Source organism: Episyrphus balteatus, chromosome 1 (genome assembly GCF_945859705.1).
Source record: "Episyrphus balteatus chromosome 1, idEpiBalt1.1, whole genome shotgun sequence".
NCBI classification, from domain to species: Eukaryota; Metazoa; Arthropoda; class Insecta; order Diptera; family Syrphidae; genus Episyrphus; species Episyrphus balteatus.
In genome coordinates this window covers 164,113,120-164,127,506 of record NC_079134.1, presented here as the reverse complement: position 1 = coordinate 164,127,506, position 14,387 = coordinate 164,113,120, and the positions used below count along the sequence as shown (strand labels likewise).

Genomic DNA, 14,387 nt, shown 5'->3' with positions numbered 1-14,387 from the left:
TGTCGCACTTTAGCTTTTGTTGCATTTTATCACCCTAGTTTTCAACAGTTAGATAGCACGGTGGTAAAGCATTCGACTTGAGATCCAAGAGTTGTAGGTTCAATCCCCATGGCTGCCAATTTTTTCTTTTTTTTTTAAATTAAAATTGATGCTTTTTTCAAAGTTGAAACAACTTTGATTTAAGTATGTTTTGTAAGTGAAAACCACTTTAAACTAACGATGTTCTACTTTGATTTTAAAATTTTAGTCTTCAACGCAAAATCATTCCGAAAAATAGTTGAATCAACGTGGTTTTCGTTGATTTTAAGTTGTTTTTTCCCTCAGTGTACGAAAAACTTGCATTTTCGACCTTTAATTATTTTTTTGAACATGTCTTTGGAGACTTTTGCAATAAATTTTTGTTGAGGTGCCAATATGAAGCTCTATGCAAGTTGTCTCTACTTTCGCACTTTTTTTTTTGGGGAATCAACATGTTACGAGTTTGAAGAATTGAATCAGAATGGCTGACATGAGTTGTTTTGAAATCGCGGTAAATAATAATGAGCCAATATGGGGTTCAAAAAGCCATGCGGAGAATCGGATGCACATGGAGCCTAATAAGAGGTTTAAAAAGTTCTACGTGAAGTTAAACAGCGGCAGAGGGTAGACAAAATTTGCTTGTTTGAAGAGAAAAACGCCAGTAGTATAAATGAATCGGGATAATAAATTTCAAATTGACAAATTAAAATAGCCTCCAAAAGTGTTACCTGCATTATGTAAGTTATCAATTTTAAAGTTCAAGTGACCTCAACTCCAAATTTATAAAGCGTTTCGCCCAGGTACGACAGTGGGCTCATCAGTTAGATCTGTCGTACCCTTACTAAGACGCCTTATTTTGGTCGATGTTTACCGACTCTATATAAAACTCACAGCATGAATATACTGTGAATTCTAATATTCAAAGGGAATTTGTTTAAATTCAGACCTTAGAAAAATGTATGCCCGTGGTCAGGCTGATATAATAACGAAGAAAAAAATAACAAAAATAATAAAAATTATTTAAATTATTTCTATTTTAAGTGGAGCGATTGAATATAATTCAATTTTAAATTTTGGAGTTGAGGTCACTTGAACTTTAAAATTGAATTATATTCAATCGCTCCACTTAAAATAGAAATAATTTAAATAATTTTTATTATTTTTGTTATTTTTTTCTTCGTTACTATGTAAGTTATCTTTAAACTTTAGTAAAATTGACCATATTGCGACCAAATTTCAAACTTTTGTAATTTTGATTGATAATTTCTATGCCATGTTCTCCCTTTTTGCAAATCAAATTCATATTTAAAAAGTCAAATGCTAAAAGTAGTTCAAAGCAGCTTTAATTACTAAGCAGTAGAAAAATATTCCCAAAGGAATGCAGCTAATATTAAAATTTCCAAAATTGTATATGAAAGAATGTTTTTACCACGAATATGTTAGGCATTTCATTTTCTATCTTAAAAAAAATAAAACTTTAACTAAATAAGAAAAAATCACTTCAAGTACGATGTTCTCTTTTTTTGTACTATCTTCAAATTTAATATGCATCAGCGGCACCTTCTATTTGTCCTTCTGCCAAATTCCAATAAAAAAACAATAACTCTTCCTAATTTTAGTTAAAGATCATTTTCCACTAGTTTTTCCCTCCCCCAACTTTTGTTCAAAAACTCCCAAATGCACTCTGGAAATTATTCTTCTTTTCTACATTCCTAGGCTTTCAACAAGAATTTGTACTTCAATTTCATCTAACAAACTAAAAAAAAACATCTCGACGAACAAGCTTGAAGAAACATATAAACAGATTTATTAGATAGGCTACTGCTAATCACTTTTGGTACAAGGTAGAGTTCATCAACGAAGAACAAAATAGTCAATAAAAAAAAACAACACAACCGATAAGATTTAAAACACAAGAAAAACGTTATAAATCTTAAGATTTTTGTTACCAAAAGAAAAAAAGATCAAAAGTCTAAGATGTGCGTTCACAGGAAGCTCTCCATAAGTCCATTACCATGGTGAACAAAATATCGGGAGGGAAAAAAAACACAAAAAAAAACAAACGAAAATTTTCACAGCTGTGCCTTAAAATATCTAAACTCAGTTACAACTAGTTGATTGTATAAATACAAAGATCTCAAATAGTACAAAGATTAGTTGTTCGTCGTATACGAATAGTTTTATCTCATCAGCTCATTAGATACGCTGCACCTTGCATTGCATTCGGTGCGTTGAAATCTACTCTGAGGAAGTTCTTAAATAGTTTGAATCTTCTCTCGCATTGTATCATTGCAAGTCGGTTGATTGAATTAAGAGGTTGTCGTGTGCATTGTCAAGTTAGGTGAAAATATTTGGATAACTAATGGAAAGAACTAAGTTTCGAGTAAGAATAAGCAACAAAAGTCCTTTAAAAAGGATTAATTTCATCGAATTTTTGTATATTTTCTAAAGGACTCGATAGGACTTGTCGTACTGCTTTGTGTGAGTGGATGCTTAAGTCAACAAAACTCATTATTCCAGCAGAATCCTTATCGAAGGCAACAAGGACTTTTGAGACAACAACCATTTCCCACTCCACTGCCACCAATTGTGACACCGGTAAGTAAATTCATGTCGAACATGTGCCAACGACCACGTGAATTTTGATGTGCAATTTGTCGGAAACAATTTGATATCTTATCAGAAGTCATAAACAACAATAAACTTTAAGCTACAATGTCATTGTTTTCCCTCGCATGACGTCAAAATCAAATCAGATTGAATACATGATCAAAACAAAAGAGTTGAGCAACGAACTTAATTTTAAATATTTTTACTTTTTCTCCTAAAATTATGATGAAAAGTGCTATGAGATTAACTTTCATAATTTTTTAGCCTACATATAGGGGTTATCAACAATACAATCCACAAGGTTTTGTGCCCATCACTGCCTATCAGAATGAAATTAACTATGATGGAAGTTTTGCTTATGGATATTCATCGGGTGATGGAACTACAGCTCAAGCTCAAGGTTATATAAAGAATCCAGGAGTGAAAGATCTTGAGGCACAAGTGGTACAAGGATCATATTCATATACATCGCCTGAAGGAACTCCGATTCGAGTAACATATATTGCTGATGAGAATGGTAAGAAACAGTTTGATTGTAAGAAAATGTTTCGAATTTATTTTCCTTATAGGTTTTCGAGCAGAAGGTGCTCATATACCCACACCTCCCCCAATTCCAGATGCAATTGCTAAATCCTTACAGTACATTGCGAGTCTTCAACCTTATAATCAAAATATCAATCCAAATCTCAATCCTTACCAAACTCCACTGCAACCATTTCAAGGACAACAAACTCTTCGTCCAGGACAATTAAATCCATTGCAATTGCAAAAAAATATATATGACCAGCAAAATTCTGGACAATATCAACCAGATAATCAATTCCCTCAACTTCAACAAAGACCATTTGGTCAGCAATTCCAGGAAACTGGAACCACAACAATACCACAACATCAGCAGCAGCAAAATCTACAACAGCAACAACAAAAACAAAATATTCAACAACAGCAACAACGTCAGCAACAACAACAACAAGAGCAGCAGCAACAAAACCAACAACAGCAGCAATTATTGACGCAACAGTTGCAGGGACGTCCAAATCAGATTGTTAATCCATATGGATATAATAAGTATCGTCGATTTAAGAAATCAGTAGCAACTACTACTGCTGCTGCTATAAAAGAGTAGAATTTATCCTTATAAAAATCCCTGGTGCAACTTGAACTGCTAAATAATTGTATAAATGTATCCTTTGAAAATATTCATTTATTATAATAGTTTTAAGGGTAAACCAGATAAATTATTCTTAAAGGTATTTACTAATATATAGTTATTTTCTTATTCATACATACATAAATGCATACATATACTCTAACTCAAACCATACAATAGTCAAATTTTATAAAATCAATAAAAATAATATGTTACAAACAGCAATTTCTTATATTTTATTTTTATGTCCCTTTTGTCGATATTTAGCTATCAGTGAAATGATTTAATTCTAGGACTATTAAAGATTTATTTATAATCATCCAAATGCTAGTAAATTGGATCTTTAAAAAAATGTGTTTTTTTGCAAGGAAATGCCGCAGAAGCAAATCGATTAGGAAACGTGAGTGAGAAAAAAAAAAATTAAAGTAAGGAAAATCTTTTTAAGGTCTTATTCATTAAATATATCAACATTTTTGCGATATTTTAAGTTCTGGCATAAATTTAAGAGAACCAAGTAGAAAATTAGGAGTTTTTATTTATTTTTGAATTCGCCAAAGATGAATGATTTCTATCCAGTTTTACATACTTTGGAATTTGGATGAACAAAAAGAAGTCTGATTTGTCTTTAAAATTTTTTATTTTGACTCAAGGATTTTAAAATGTTGAAATCCAGTTTAGGATAAAATAATTAATACTAGTACATTGTAAAATTTTATGGGAAAAATTATGAAGTCAATTTATCGGTCACTAATATATATACACAAAATAGTTTTTTTCAGTCTTGCAGAAGTATAAGATCAACTTCATAAAACTTATATTTTTAGGCATGAAATCATTTGAAATACTTCTTCTTCTCCATTATCGACGATAGTCATGATCTCGGATGGGGTCACAACTCTCCCACTTTACTGCTTCACACTACGGCTCCGCATGTGGGGTTCGCCGAAATCATTTGAAATACTACTATCTGATTTGAATTGCTGTATTCTCTTGATGAAAGTCATGATTTCATATTTAAGACTTGGTCTTAAAACTGGTAATAGAGAAAAAACGATGATTTTTTCGTACCTAGTAAAATAATAAATGCACCAAATATATTTTTGAAAAGGAATTTACGAACGTAAATAACGTATCATTGTTGAAAAAATTTATCCATTACTGATTTTAATATAGAATGATTCAATTTTTTTTTGGATTCTAGTCATTATTCCGTTATTGACAAAATTCGGTTTATAAGATTCTTTATTACAAAATTATTTATTGAAAAATAAACCTGTAAACCTGATATTCTGTTCATTCATAATTTTTTAAGCGTCATTTCATAATGCGACTATCTATTATAAAAAAAAATTGAACTTTTTTTTTTTGTAAAAGAATGTTTTTTTTTTGTTTTTGGAAATTCGTTTACATTTCTCGATTTTTTATTCCATACCATTTTTTTTATTAATTGAACATTTTTATACATATTATTTATTTGTTTTTGTGTTGAACTTATTAAAAAGAAGCAAAACAAATAAGGTAATAAATTTTCGTACACTTAGAAAAAAATGGTTCTAAGGGTTTTAAAAACAAATTTCTAAAAAATTTTTGTCGTACAAGAGATTTTATGGCATATCTACTTCGTTTGGAGGTCAAAACTACTTAAAGAGATGTTTTTCTAATTTTCAAAACAAAGGAGAATGGGCAAATTTGTATGGAATGTGGACGTTCCGCGGCCAGGACTGAATTTGTTATTTTTTTATGCATCAAATTCTTACATACATTGTGCAGAAATTTTGTCCTTCTGAAGCACTTCACAAACGGATAAAATGCATTTTTCCATTTAACACTTTATATAGATTGTCTCAATGTTAAAAATTTAATGTGTATTTTAAGTGCAAAATATGATGCTTTGTCATTTTCCCTGATAATGAATATCTTTATCTTGGATATCCAACCAATAGAACCCAAAATATTGGCTTTTGAAAACAACAACTTCGAGCCTATTCTGATAGGGTTTTCTTCAATATTTTGTTAGTTTAAATCATTTGAAAACTCTCAAAGAAAATTTCGAAGTTGTTGGCTTAAGAAGCTATCATTTTCAAGTTTTAATGAAACTTCTTATAAAATTAAATCAAAAGAGTCCTATGAGTTTTTATGAAACTTTATCATTTGAGGCAACTTTTAATATAAGAGCAAGTACGTGCAACATAGAGCTGAACATTTACTTTCATTACCAAATAAATAATTTTAATTCCGACTTTAACACATTTAAAACATTTTAAAAAATCAATTTTGTATAAAAAAAAACGAATCTAGAGTAAGTTAACCTCCGAGTACAAAAAATTTGTGAGGGGGAAAGTGGAAAATTCCATATAACATTGCCGTTTGCTCCGATTTGAAGTATGTTAATAATTAGATATTAAACTTTGCCAGTTTCAAAATGAGTGATATCAGTTTCATGAGGTTATGAGTTGGAAAAGAGCATGTCTGTATGTGACGATTTAACTTCTTTGTCAATCAATTTAAATTTGTAAAATCCTGCAGTATTTTAACTGATTGCGATTGGGTTTTATTTTTTCAAGGAACTGAAATAATTTGTCGTTCGCACTTGATATATTTGAAAATAATCAAAAAATAATATTACATTTATTTATTAACTTTTTTACATTTCAGAAAAATGAGGGTTTTCTTAATTTCAGTTCTAAAAGGAGCAATAAATACAACAAACTAAACAACAAACAAAAAAAAAAACATACAAAATGTCATTGAAGAACGATTTAATGATTTTATTACTGTTTTATAAAATTAAAAAAATTTCGGATATAAAAATAGATTTTTAATATCTACCTCAGCACGTATAAGAGTTTTTGCTATGTTTTTTAAAATAATACCAATCGAAGTCATTGTGTCTTTTTTTTTTAAGTTAGACAACATTTTATTGGTGAAAACAGGCTTTCAAAAATAGCTTTACTTGAACTTTGAACGGCCCCTAAAATCGCAACTATATATTCTCAAAGCTTTAAAATATAAGCCTAAAGGAATCAACAACAAAGATTAAAGCTTACAAGCTTTTCATTAATAGCTTTTGTAACGTTTTATTAAATACTTTTAGGAACTTCAAACAAAAGTCAAACTTTATTCCCAACTTGTTGCAAATATTTACTCAACTTTGTTGCAAATCTATACAAATAAAATTGAAAACAAAAAATGTTTACAATGCCATATCTGATTTAAAGGTCAACAGAGCAAATTCCTTTTGATCTCGTATAAAATCCAAAATCGAGTCCACAATCATCTACTAGCTAGCTAGCCCATCAAGCATGACCGAATGCCGATTGTAATAGTAACACTTTGTCTTTTGTATTTCTTCATAGTTTTGATATTGCAAAAAAAAGTTAAACCATGGTAATGGTGATGATCTACAAATAGTTGGATGTATATTGATAAATGTTATAGAGTAGCTTTTCGGTAGTTTGGATTTAGTATAGTTGAGCAATTTGAGCAATATTGGAATTCGATTCGTTATCGAACCATTTTATTTAAAAATCAAGGAATTACAGACGATCAATCGGCCAAAAGTGATGGTGATGGTAGCAACTAGGTGCCATAACCGCATTTTCCTTTCACTTTGTTCTTCTTTTTTGTTTCTCTAGGGATTATGAAAGTGGGAAGTGAGATCTCAGGTGGCAAACGATAGGTTTTGTTATTTTAAGTGGCACCAAATTGTTCAAATATTTTTAAGACCTATAAAATGGATATTCTTTGGGAAAAATGTCTCCTTTTTTTGAAGAGTTCAATTTCCTTAATTGTCCTTTTCAAGAACGCATTGATAATGAAAAAAGGTTAGTTTTTAAGCTTTCCATGAAGACCTAAAATCTTTTCGAAAGAATCATCCGATAAAGATGAATAGTGACCAAGCCAGACCTCAGAATTCTTTTCCTTCAAAAATTAATTCCAAAGTCGTATAAATGAAGCTATGCTGTCAAATGACAATAAATCTCATCAGTTGTTAATTGTCTATAAAACTAATAAATGACCAAACAAATTAATAACTTTTCGACCATAACCCCCACCAATAACCATGTAATTGTCAAATTAACACCTCAATTCATTTGCATTTTATTTAAATCCACCTGCCATCCGCTACCACCGCCACCTCCACAATAGCAAGCTAACGAACGATGACAGTGGCTTCGTCCATTAAGTCAAAGAGTGCTTCTCATTAACGTGCCAAAGAAAAGTTCAATAAATAACGAGCCACTGGAGATCCCACACCTTTGTACCATTTGAAAAAAAAAACATCCCAACAACAAATAAAAACTATAAGATGCTTAAAAAAAAAAGACCATTTGCAGAAGAAAAAATCACTGATTGCCATTCCTCTTAGAGTCATTCGAGTTATACCAACAAAAAAAAAAAACATAGACAATCTCTGAATCTTATTTGATAGAACACTATAACAACGATGCTTGCTTAGAGATGAAAATGAAAACTCACTGCTGCATGTGCCCATGTCCATGTGCTTTTCGTTTTTATGTAGATTTTTATACCGCCACCGTGATTTAATGTCATGCAAGCAAAATGTTAACATCATGAATGAGTTACAAAGCTATACTAGATATAGTTTTGTTTAGCCTATAAAAACAAACATAGTATATAAACTTTACGTGAGAGTTATAAGAAGATCAGATGGCAAGTGCGATAGGTCACATATTTGCGAGGCGACCTCTTATGCAAAAAATGGATATATGAAACAAACGTGAACCAATTTTATACGCCTTCATTTATTTAAGAGAGACCATCTTTTTGGCTTTTTTTTATTTTATTATAGACAAAAGCTATTTGCAAAGGCAGCCACAGTCAGTGATGACCTCTTTGGCTTACCTACATATTTCGCCAAAACAAATCGTGCACTAAATTATGTGCCAAATGATGAGTGCGAAGAATGAAACTTCTTGGTTTGCTACAAAAAGGGATTTCGCCATTATGTAAAGTTTTTTTTTCGAAATCGAAATTATAAAATGGAGTAGAATTTTGATTTCTTGCTCGCCATATGTTAAATTTTAAATGGACTTTCGTGGCAATTTTGTTGTTGGTAAAGCAGACAATTAGTTACGCAAGGAACTTAATGGTGCTAAAAAGTAGCAAAATTAAATTTTTATTATGACAACTTTAAAACCATTTTAAAATAACGTGGTTCGACTTTCATTTTAAAATTTTTATTCTCGACGAAAAATTATTATGAAAAGTAAAATCAAATTGATTTTCCTAAGTATCAAAATTTTGTTCTTCATTCAGTACCACACACTTTCGACTCTTTTTACCGACTTCCAAAAAGGAGGAGGCATTTAATTCGCCTGTATTTTTTTGTTTGTTTTTTTTTTATGTATGTTACCTCATAACTTTGGATTGAGTGAACCAATTTTGATAATTCTTTTTGTATTGGAAAGCTGGTGGCTGCAATGTGATCCCATTTCAATTTCGTTCAGTTATAGCCATAGGAACTATTAGAAAAACCATAAACCCAGTTTTGTTTTATTGATAAAAAAGATTATTAAATTTAAGAATTTAGCTGGTTGAGCTGAATGAGCTGAAAGACCCTTCTACTTGAGCAAAAACTAGTATACCCGATTTAAAACTATCGACGTTTATAACTTCCATGTTTTTGGGAATAAGTTTTTGGAATTGATGTCGCCAAGAAAAAAATATTGAACTTTTTAACTACTTCATTTTCGTTGATATTCTATAAAAATAGAGAATAAACGGTAACATTTGAAAATAAAAGGCACGGCTTGGTCACACGTGCTTACTCTTAAGTCAAAGATGCTTAGAATTTTAAGGCTCTTTTAAATTTTATCATAGGAATAATTTTAGTTTATTCATAAGTTTTATAAAAAATCTTTAAAAAAAGCATTAAAAGTTTATTTTAAAATTACAAAAACACTTTCTGAAATTGTTTTAATTTCTAAATGAAGTATACCGGATTTGATTTTTTACATAACAAAGAATTTTTGATTTTTTTTTAACTGTTGGAACCATTTTTTTTTTTTTTCTTTGAAATAATTTTATCCTATAAAAAATTTCGAAATTTTTTCTTAAAAAAAAATTGGCATACCGTTTTAAAGAAATTAGAATTTTTTTTTCAAATATTTACACAAAATTTCAAAGAGTTATATTGATCCGTTTTAAAAAATGATTTTCGAAAAAAAATTGAAATAGGTACTTTTTAAAAATCCATTGGCTTTTTCGAAATATTTTCTTAGGTTTTGATTTAAGGCTTCTAAACGAGTAAGTACAAGAATTTTCGTTTAAATTGGTCAAGTCAAGTGGCTTACGAGAAAGTTAAAAATTAAGATAACGGTTCTATGGCAGGTACCATTAATAAAGGTCCAACAAATATTTTTTCTAGTAAAGTAGAACTTTATTTGACTTATTTTTAATAATGGCAAAAATAATAATGGCAAATAAAAAAATGAGTTAAAAATAAAGTAGGTGCATTTACAGTCTCTCAAAATTGGCTGTTTTTAACGAGCCTTCTAAATTTTTTTTTTTTTTTTTAATTAAAAATTTGTATAAGAAGAAGGAGAAATAAAAATAAGAAATTTCATTAAAAATAGAAAAGTACCTGTCTTCCAGATTTCTTTTTGTATAAGGTATTTAGTGGTAAGCAAACTTGTTTTCTTTAGATTATGTTATGGTCATATTTTTAGGGGAAATAATCTCAACTGGCATGAACAGAATTTGATGCTTTTTTGATTTGTAAAAATTTAAACTTACTTAAAAATGTGCAAAAAAAGAAGCAAAAAAGGCAAAAAAAGCCTAAATTAAGAACACATATTTGAAATAAGGGGACATAAGTCGTGTGATTATTCATTAATGGACATTTTATTGACAAATTCCAAACTAGGTACATATTTTAAATACAAACTTTTAGAATGCTACGTTAAAAGCTTCCAATTACATATATATTATATACTATCGATAAATTTGACATCAACAAGTCGAAGTTTTAAACTTAATCTGTTTGAAAATATTCGACAAATAATTTTGATACTGATGTAAAATTAGCTTTGAAAAGCTTTGAAATATATCAGTAATAAATTCGTAAGATTTCTTTATACACTTCTAAAAACAATTTAACGAAGCTGTTGACAAAATTGTACCTAGCTTCTGTAAGAAATCCGTTTCTTAGAAAAATGTTAGAGGAAGCTTATAGAAGCTATAAATTAAGATAATTATTGCGATGACAAGGAATTTTGATACTTCTAGATTGAATAAGAATTTGGTAAAAAAATATGTCAGAGCCTTCATATAAGGAAAAGTTAGGACAAACTAAATATTTTGCAAAAAGTTACCTAAACCTTCTCTTCACAGAGTAAATTGGTGTTTGACAAAAATCGAAAAAATGAGTAATAAGCTTTTCCAAATATCAATTTCGAAGCAAATGAGCTTATACAAATGATTCCATAACAACAAATGGTAAGAAGAAGACTTATAAAAAAAAAAAAAACAATAATTTAAATGTTCAATTTCAGCAGATTTTCTGTTGAATACTTAATACGTTTTATATCGATTTTTAAAATGTTGCCTAGGGTAATAGCATATCTCATAGAGATATTGAATTTTCGTATCTGATTCCTTAATTCCGAAAGATCAATTTTTCAAGAAATTTGTCAATAAATAAAAATGTATTCTAATGTAAACTATGTAAACTGGTAAAATCCACCTTCACATTGACCGTAGTGACCTTCATTTCTGGCGCACATTCACATGCCACCATGGAAGCGTGTGGAATTTTCAAAGTAAAAGTCGATCACAAAAACCTGGGTGAACTTGCGTGGTGCTGGTTGCTGGTACTCGTACTGATGCAGCATTATGTAAGCAGATGGCTCTAACATCATGAATGGGATGCGCTACGGGCGCATATCACATATGATGTAGCACAGCTTAGCACAGTGCACGTCTTCATCTCCATTCAAATAGTCTATAGCTTCTGTGTTTTTATAACCATGGTACATCGCGTCCAAGCCTGACTTTGTTATTTGTGGCACAAACTATTTACAATGACGACGACGAAGATGCCGCCACTACTATGCGCTGCCATCACAATGGTGCGATGTTAGTTTACTGCATTTAACTGGCTTGCAAGTATAAAATATAAGTTATTGTCTGTTGGCATGAAATGATTGTACACTATTTGAATCTTCTTTTTACTATTTTAAGAGTTTTTTTTTTGTATTTTTTATGGCGGGAATTAAACTTTTAAGGCGTCCGTGTAAAATCACTAGAATTTGGGATTCGAATTGAAAGATTTACAGATACACTTTAGTGAGTTATTGCTATTGCACGTAAAATTCGCGATAGGTTAGAGTTTGTTTTTTTTTATTTTTAAGCCAGATGGGCCTGTTCGATGATTTTTATGTATTGAAACGATGAATTACTAAAAGTCACCGAAGTAATTTAGAGAAAAATAAATAAAATGAAAACAAACGATTTGACCAAGTTTTTTTTATAAGATTGAAGGTGCAAATTATTGTCATGACGAGAAGACATCATAATGATGGAGATGAAGGTGATGGTGAATGATGATGCTACAAAGTCATAGAGCTGACTTTATATAATTTGCGTTTTAAAAGATAGTTTATAGGTAAATTTAAAGATTGATTTTTGTTTAGATTTACAGGATTTTGAGGAACGGCTTTAGTTTTAGTTGCAAAATGAAAATTTATTTATAGCTGCTGAACGACTTTTGGTTTGTTAAATCGCTTTAAGGGAACAACATTTAAAGTTAATTAGTGCTTAGGTTGATTCCATAGGAGTGGTATTGGTTGAACTTTGAAAAGGATTTTGTCTTTTGTCTGCTATAAAAAAGTTAAATAAAATAAGGCAAGGTACGAGTTATACAAAGTCTATTTTGAAGCTCGAAATTTGTATTAGAAGTCACGTCAAGATTATAGAAAAAAGGAGGGGGGAGGGATATAACCTTAACAGAAGATTTCTTCAGTAGATTGAGGATGAAAAGAAGCCGAACATTCCTCAAGTCACTATTTAAGTTTATAATATCTCAACTATTGTAGAACTTGTTGCTGAATTCAGTGACACATATTTATTTTGCTGACTGTTTGCCTAACAAGCCTCTTTTTATAAACAGTTCTTTATAAACAGTTAAGTCAGTAAGGGCTTTGCCAGCACGATTTTTTTTTCTCTAAGTCCAACTAAGTTTCAGTGTTCAAGTTTGCAAGATAGAATACTTGGCTGTCTGTGCTCGGCGTCTGTGCGTCCACCTGTACATCTAGCTAGGGCCTAAACGGATGGATGGATTTACTTGAAACATGGTACAGATGATTCTTACGTAATTCCATAGACTCATTTTTTTTTTATTTTTTTAATATGTATATATTTAACGCATATCTCTCATATAACGTTTTCGAGGTATTGCAATTTTCTCGAAATGATTTTGATTAAATTTGGTGTACTTTATACCCTTATTGATTCTAACAAATCTGCGTTTTTAGTTTTTCTCAAAAAATTTGGAGAACGGAAATATGGCGTTGCCGTTTTGCAAAAATTGATATATTTTTTAAGTTCATATATGTATGTATTTCATCAAAGTCAATTTTATTCAAAATTTACAGACATAATTTTGAAGTGTAAAATGTAAAAAAAAAAATTTTTTTTTAAAAGTTTTTGAAATAAAATTTTCAAAATTTAATTTTTTTAACTTTCGTTTTTTTTTTTTCTCCACACTAAATAAAATCTTAAATTTCCAATAGATATTTAGGATAAAAATACTTTGAACTACAAGAGCAAGCCTACGTGCGACCCAGTCGTGCATTTTATTTTCAATGCATTTGTTTTCCATTAAAAAATTAATAAAAAATATTTATTGCAAATAAAAAAATTTGCATTAAAAAAAAATTTTATTGCAACTGAAAAATATTTGCATTGAAAATAAAATTTGTATTGTAAATATAAATATAAACAATTTTCTTTTTTTATTTGCAACAAAAATTTTTTTTAATGGAAATATTTTTCAGTTGCAATACAATTTTTTTTAATGCAAATTTTTTTCAACCGGCTTCCAAAAAGGAGGAGGTTTTTCAATTCATCTGTTTTTTTTTTTTTTACCTCATAACTTTTTACTGATTGAATAAATTTTGATAATTCTTCTTCTGTGCTATATTTTCCATCAATTACTTTGAACTTTCTTTCTTCAAGAAATTTTTCAAACTAATTCAGCAAATAACCACGTTCTCCAACATTTTTTCAACTGTTTTAGAATATTTTTGTGACTTAGGGTTTTGAAGTCTGTTTAAAAGTTAATATATACCACTATTGGGTTGTGGTTTTTATCCAGACTTGTAATATTGTTACCTAACTTATTTGTGATGTATCCAAGAAATCAGTTCATATCCTTATTTTTTCGGAATCCAAACTGGTCCTTTTCCAGAAGCTTATATTTCCTTAAACAAATGTTTTTATAATCTTTTCGAAACCACTTTTTCAAGTAGCTTATCTAGCCATGAAATACTGGATATTGGCTTTTAATTACGTAGATATTTGACTTTTCTTATAGTTGTACAACTTCGGAACAAGTGCTAAACAGCTTGTTTTGTTTCCTCAAAAA

General features: G+C 29.8%; 1 protein-coding gene across 1 annotated transcript; it reads left to right on the top strand.

The window, feature by feature from the left end:
- Positions 1–2,201: 2,201 nt before the first annotated feature.
- On the top strand, positions 2,202–3,946 carry LOC129919214 (mediator of RNA polymerase II transcription subunit 12-like). Its single transcript, XM_056000070.1, has 4 exons — positions 2,202–2,401; positions 2,470–2,616; positions 2,893–3,145; positions 3,198–3,946. Exons 1-4 carry the CDS (start codon positions 2,381–2,383, stop codon positions 3,752–3,754), a joined length of 978 nt encoding a protein of 325 aa, XP_055856045.1. The 5' UTR covers positions 2,202–2,380; the 3' UTR covers positions 3,755–3,946.
- The last annotated feature ends 10,441 nt before the right edge of the window (positions 3,947–14,387 follow it).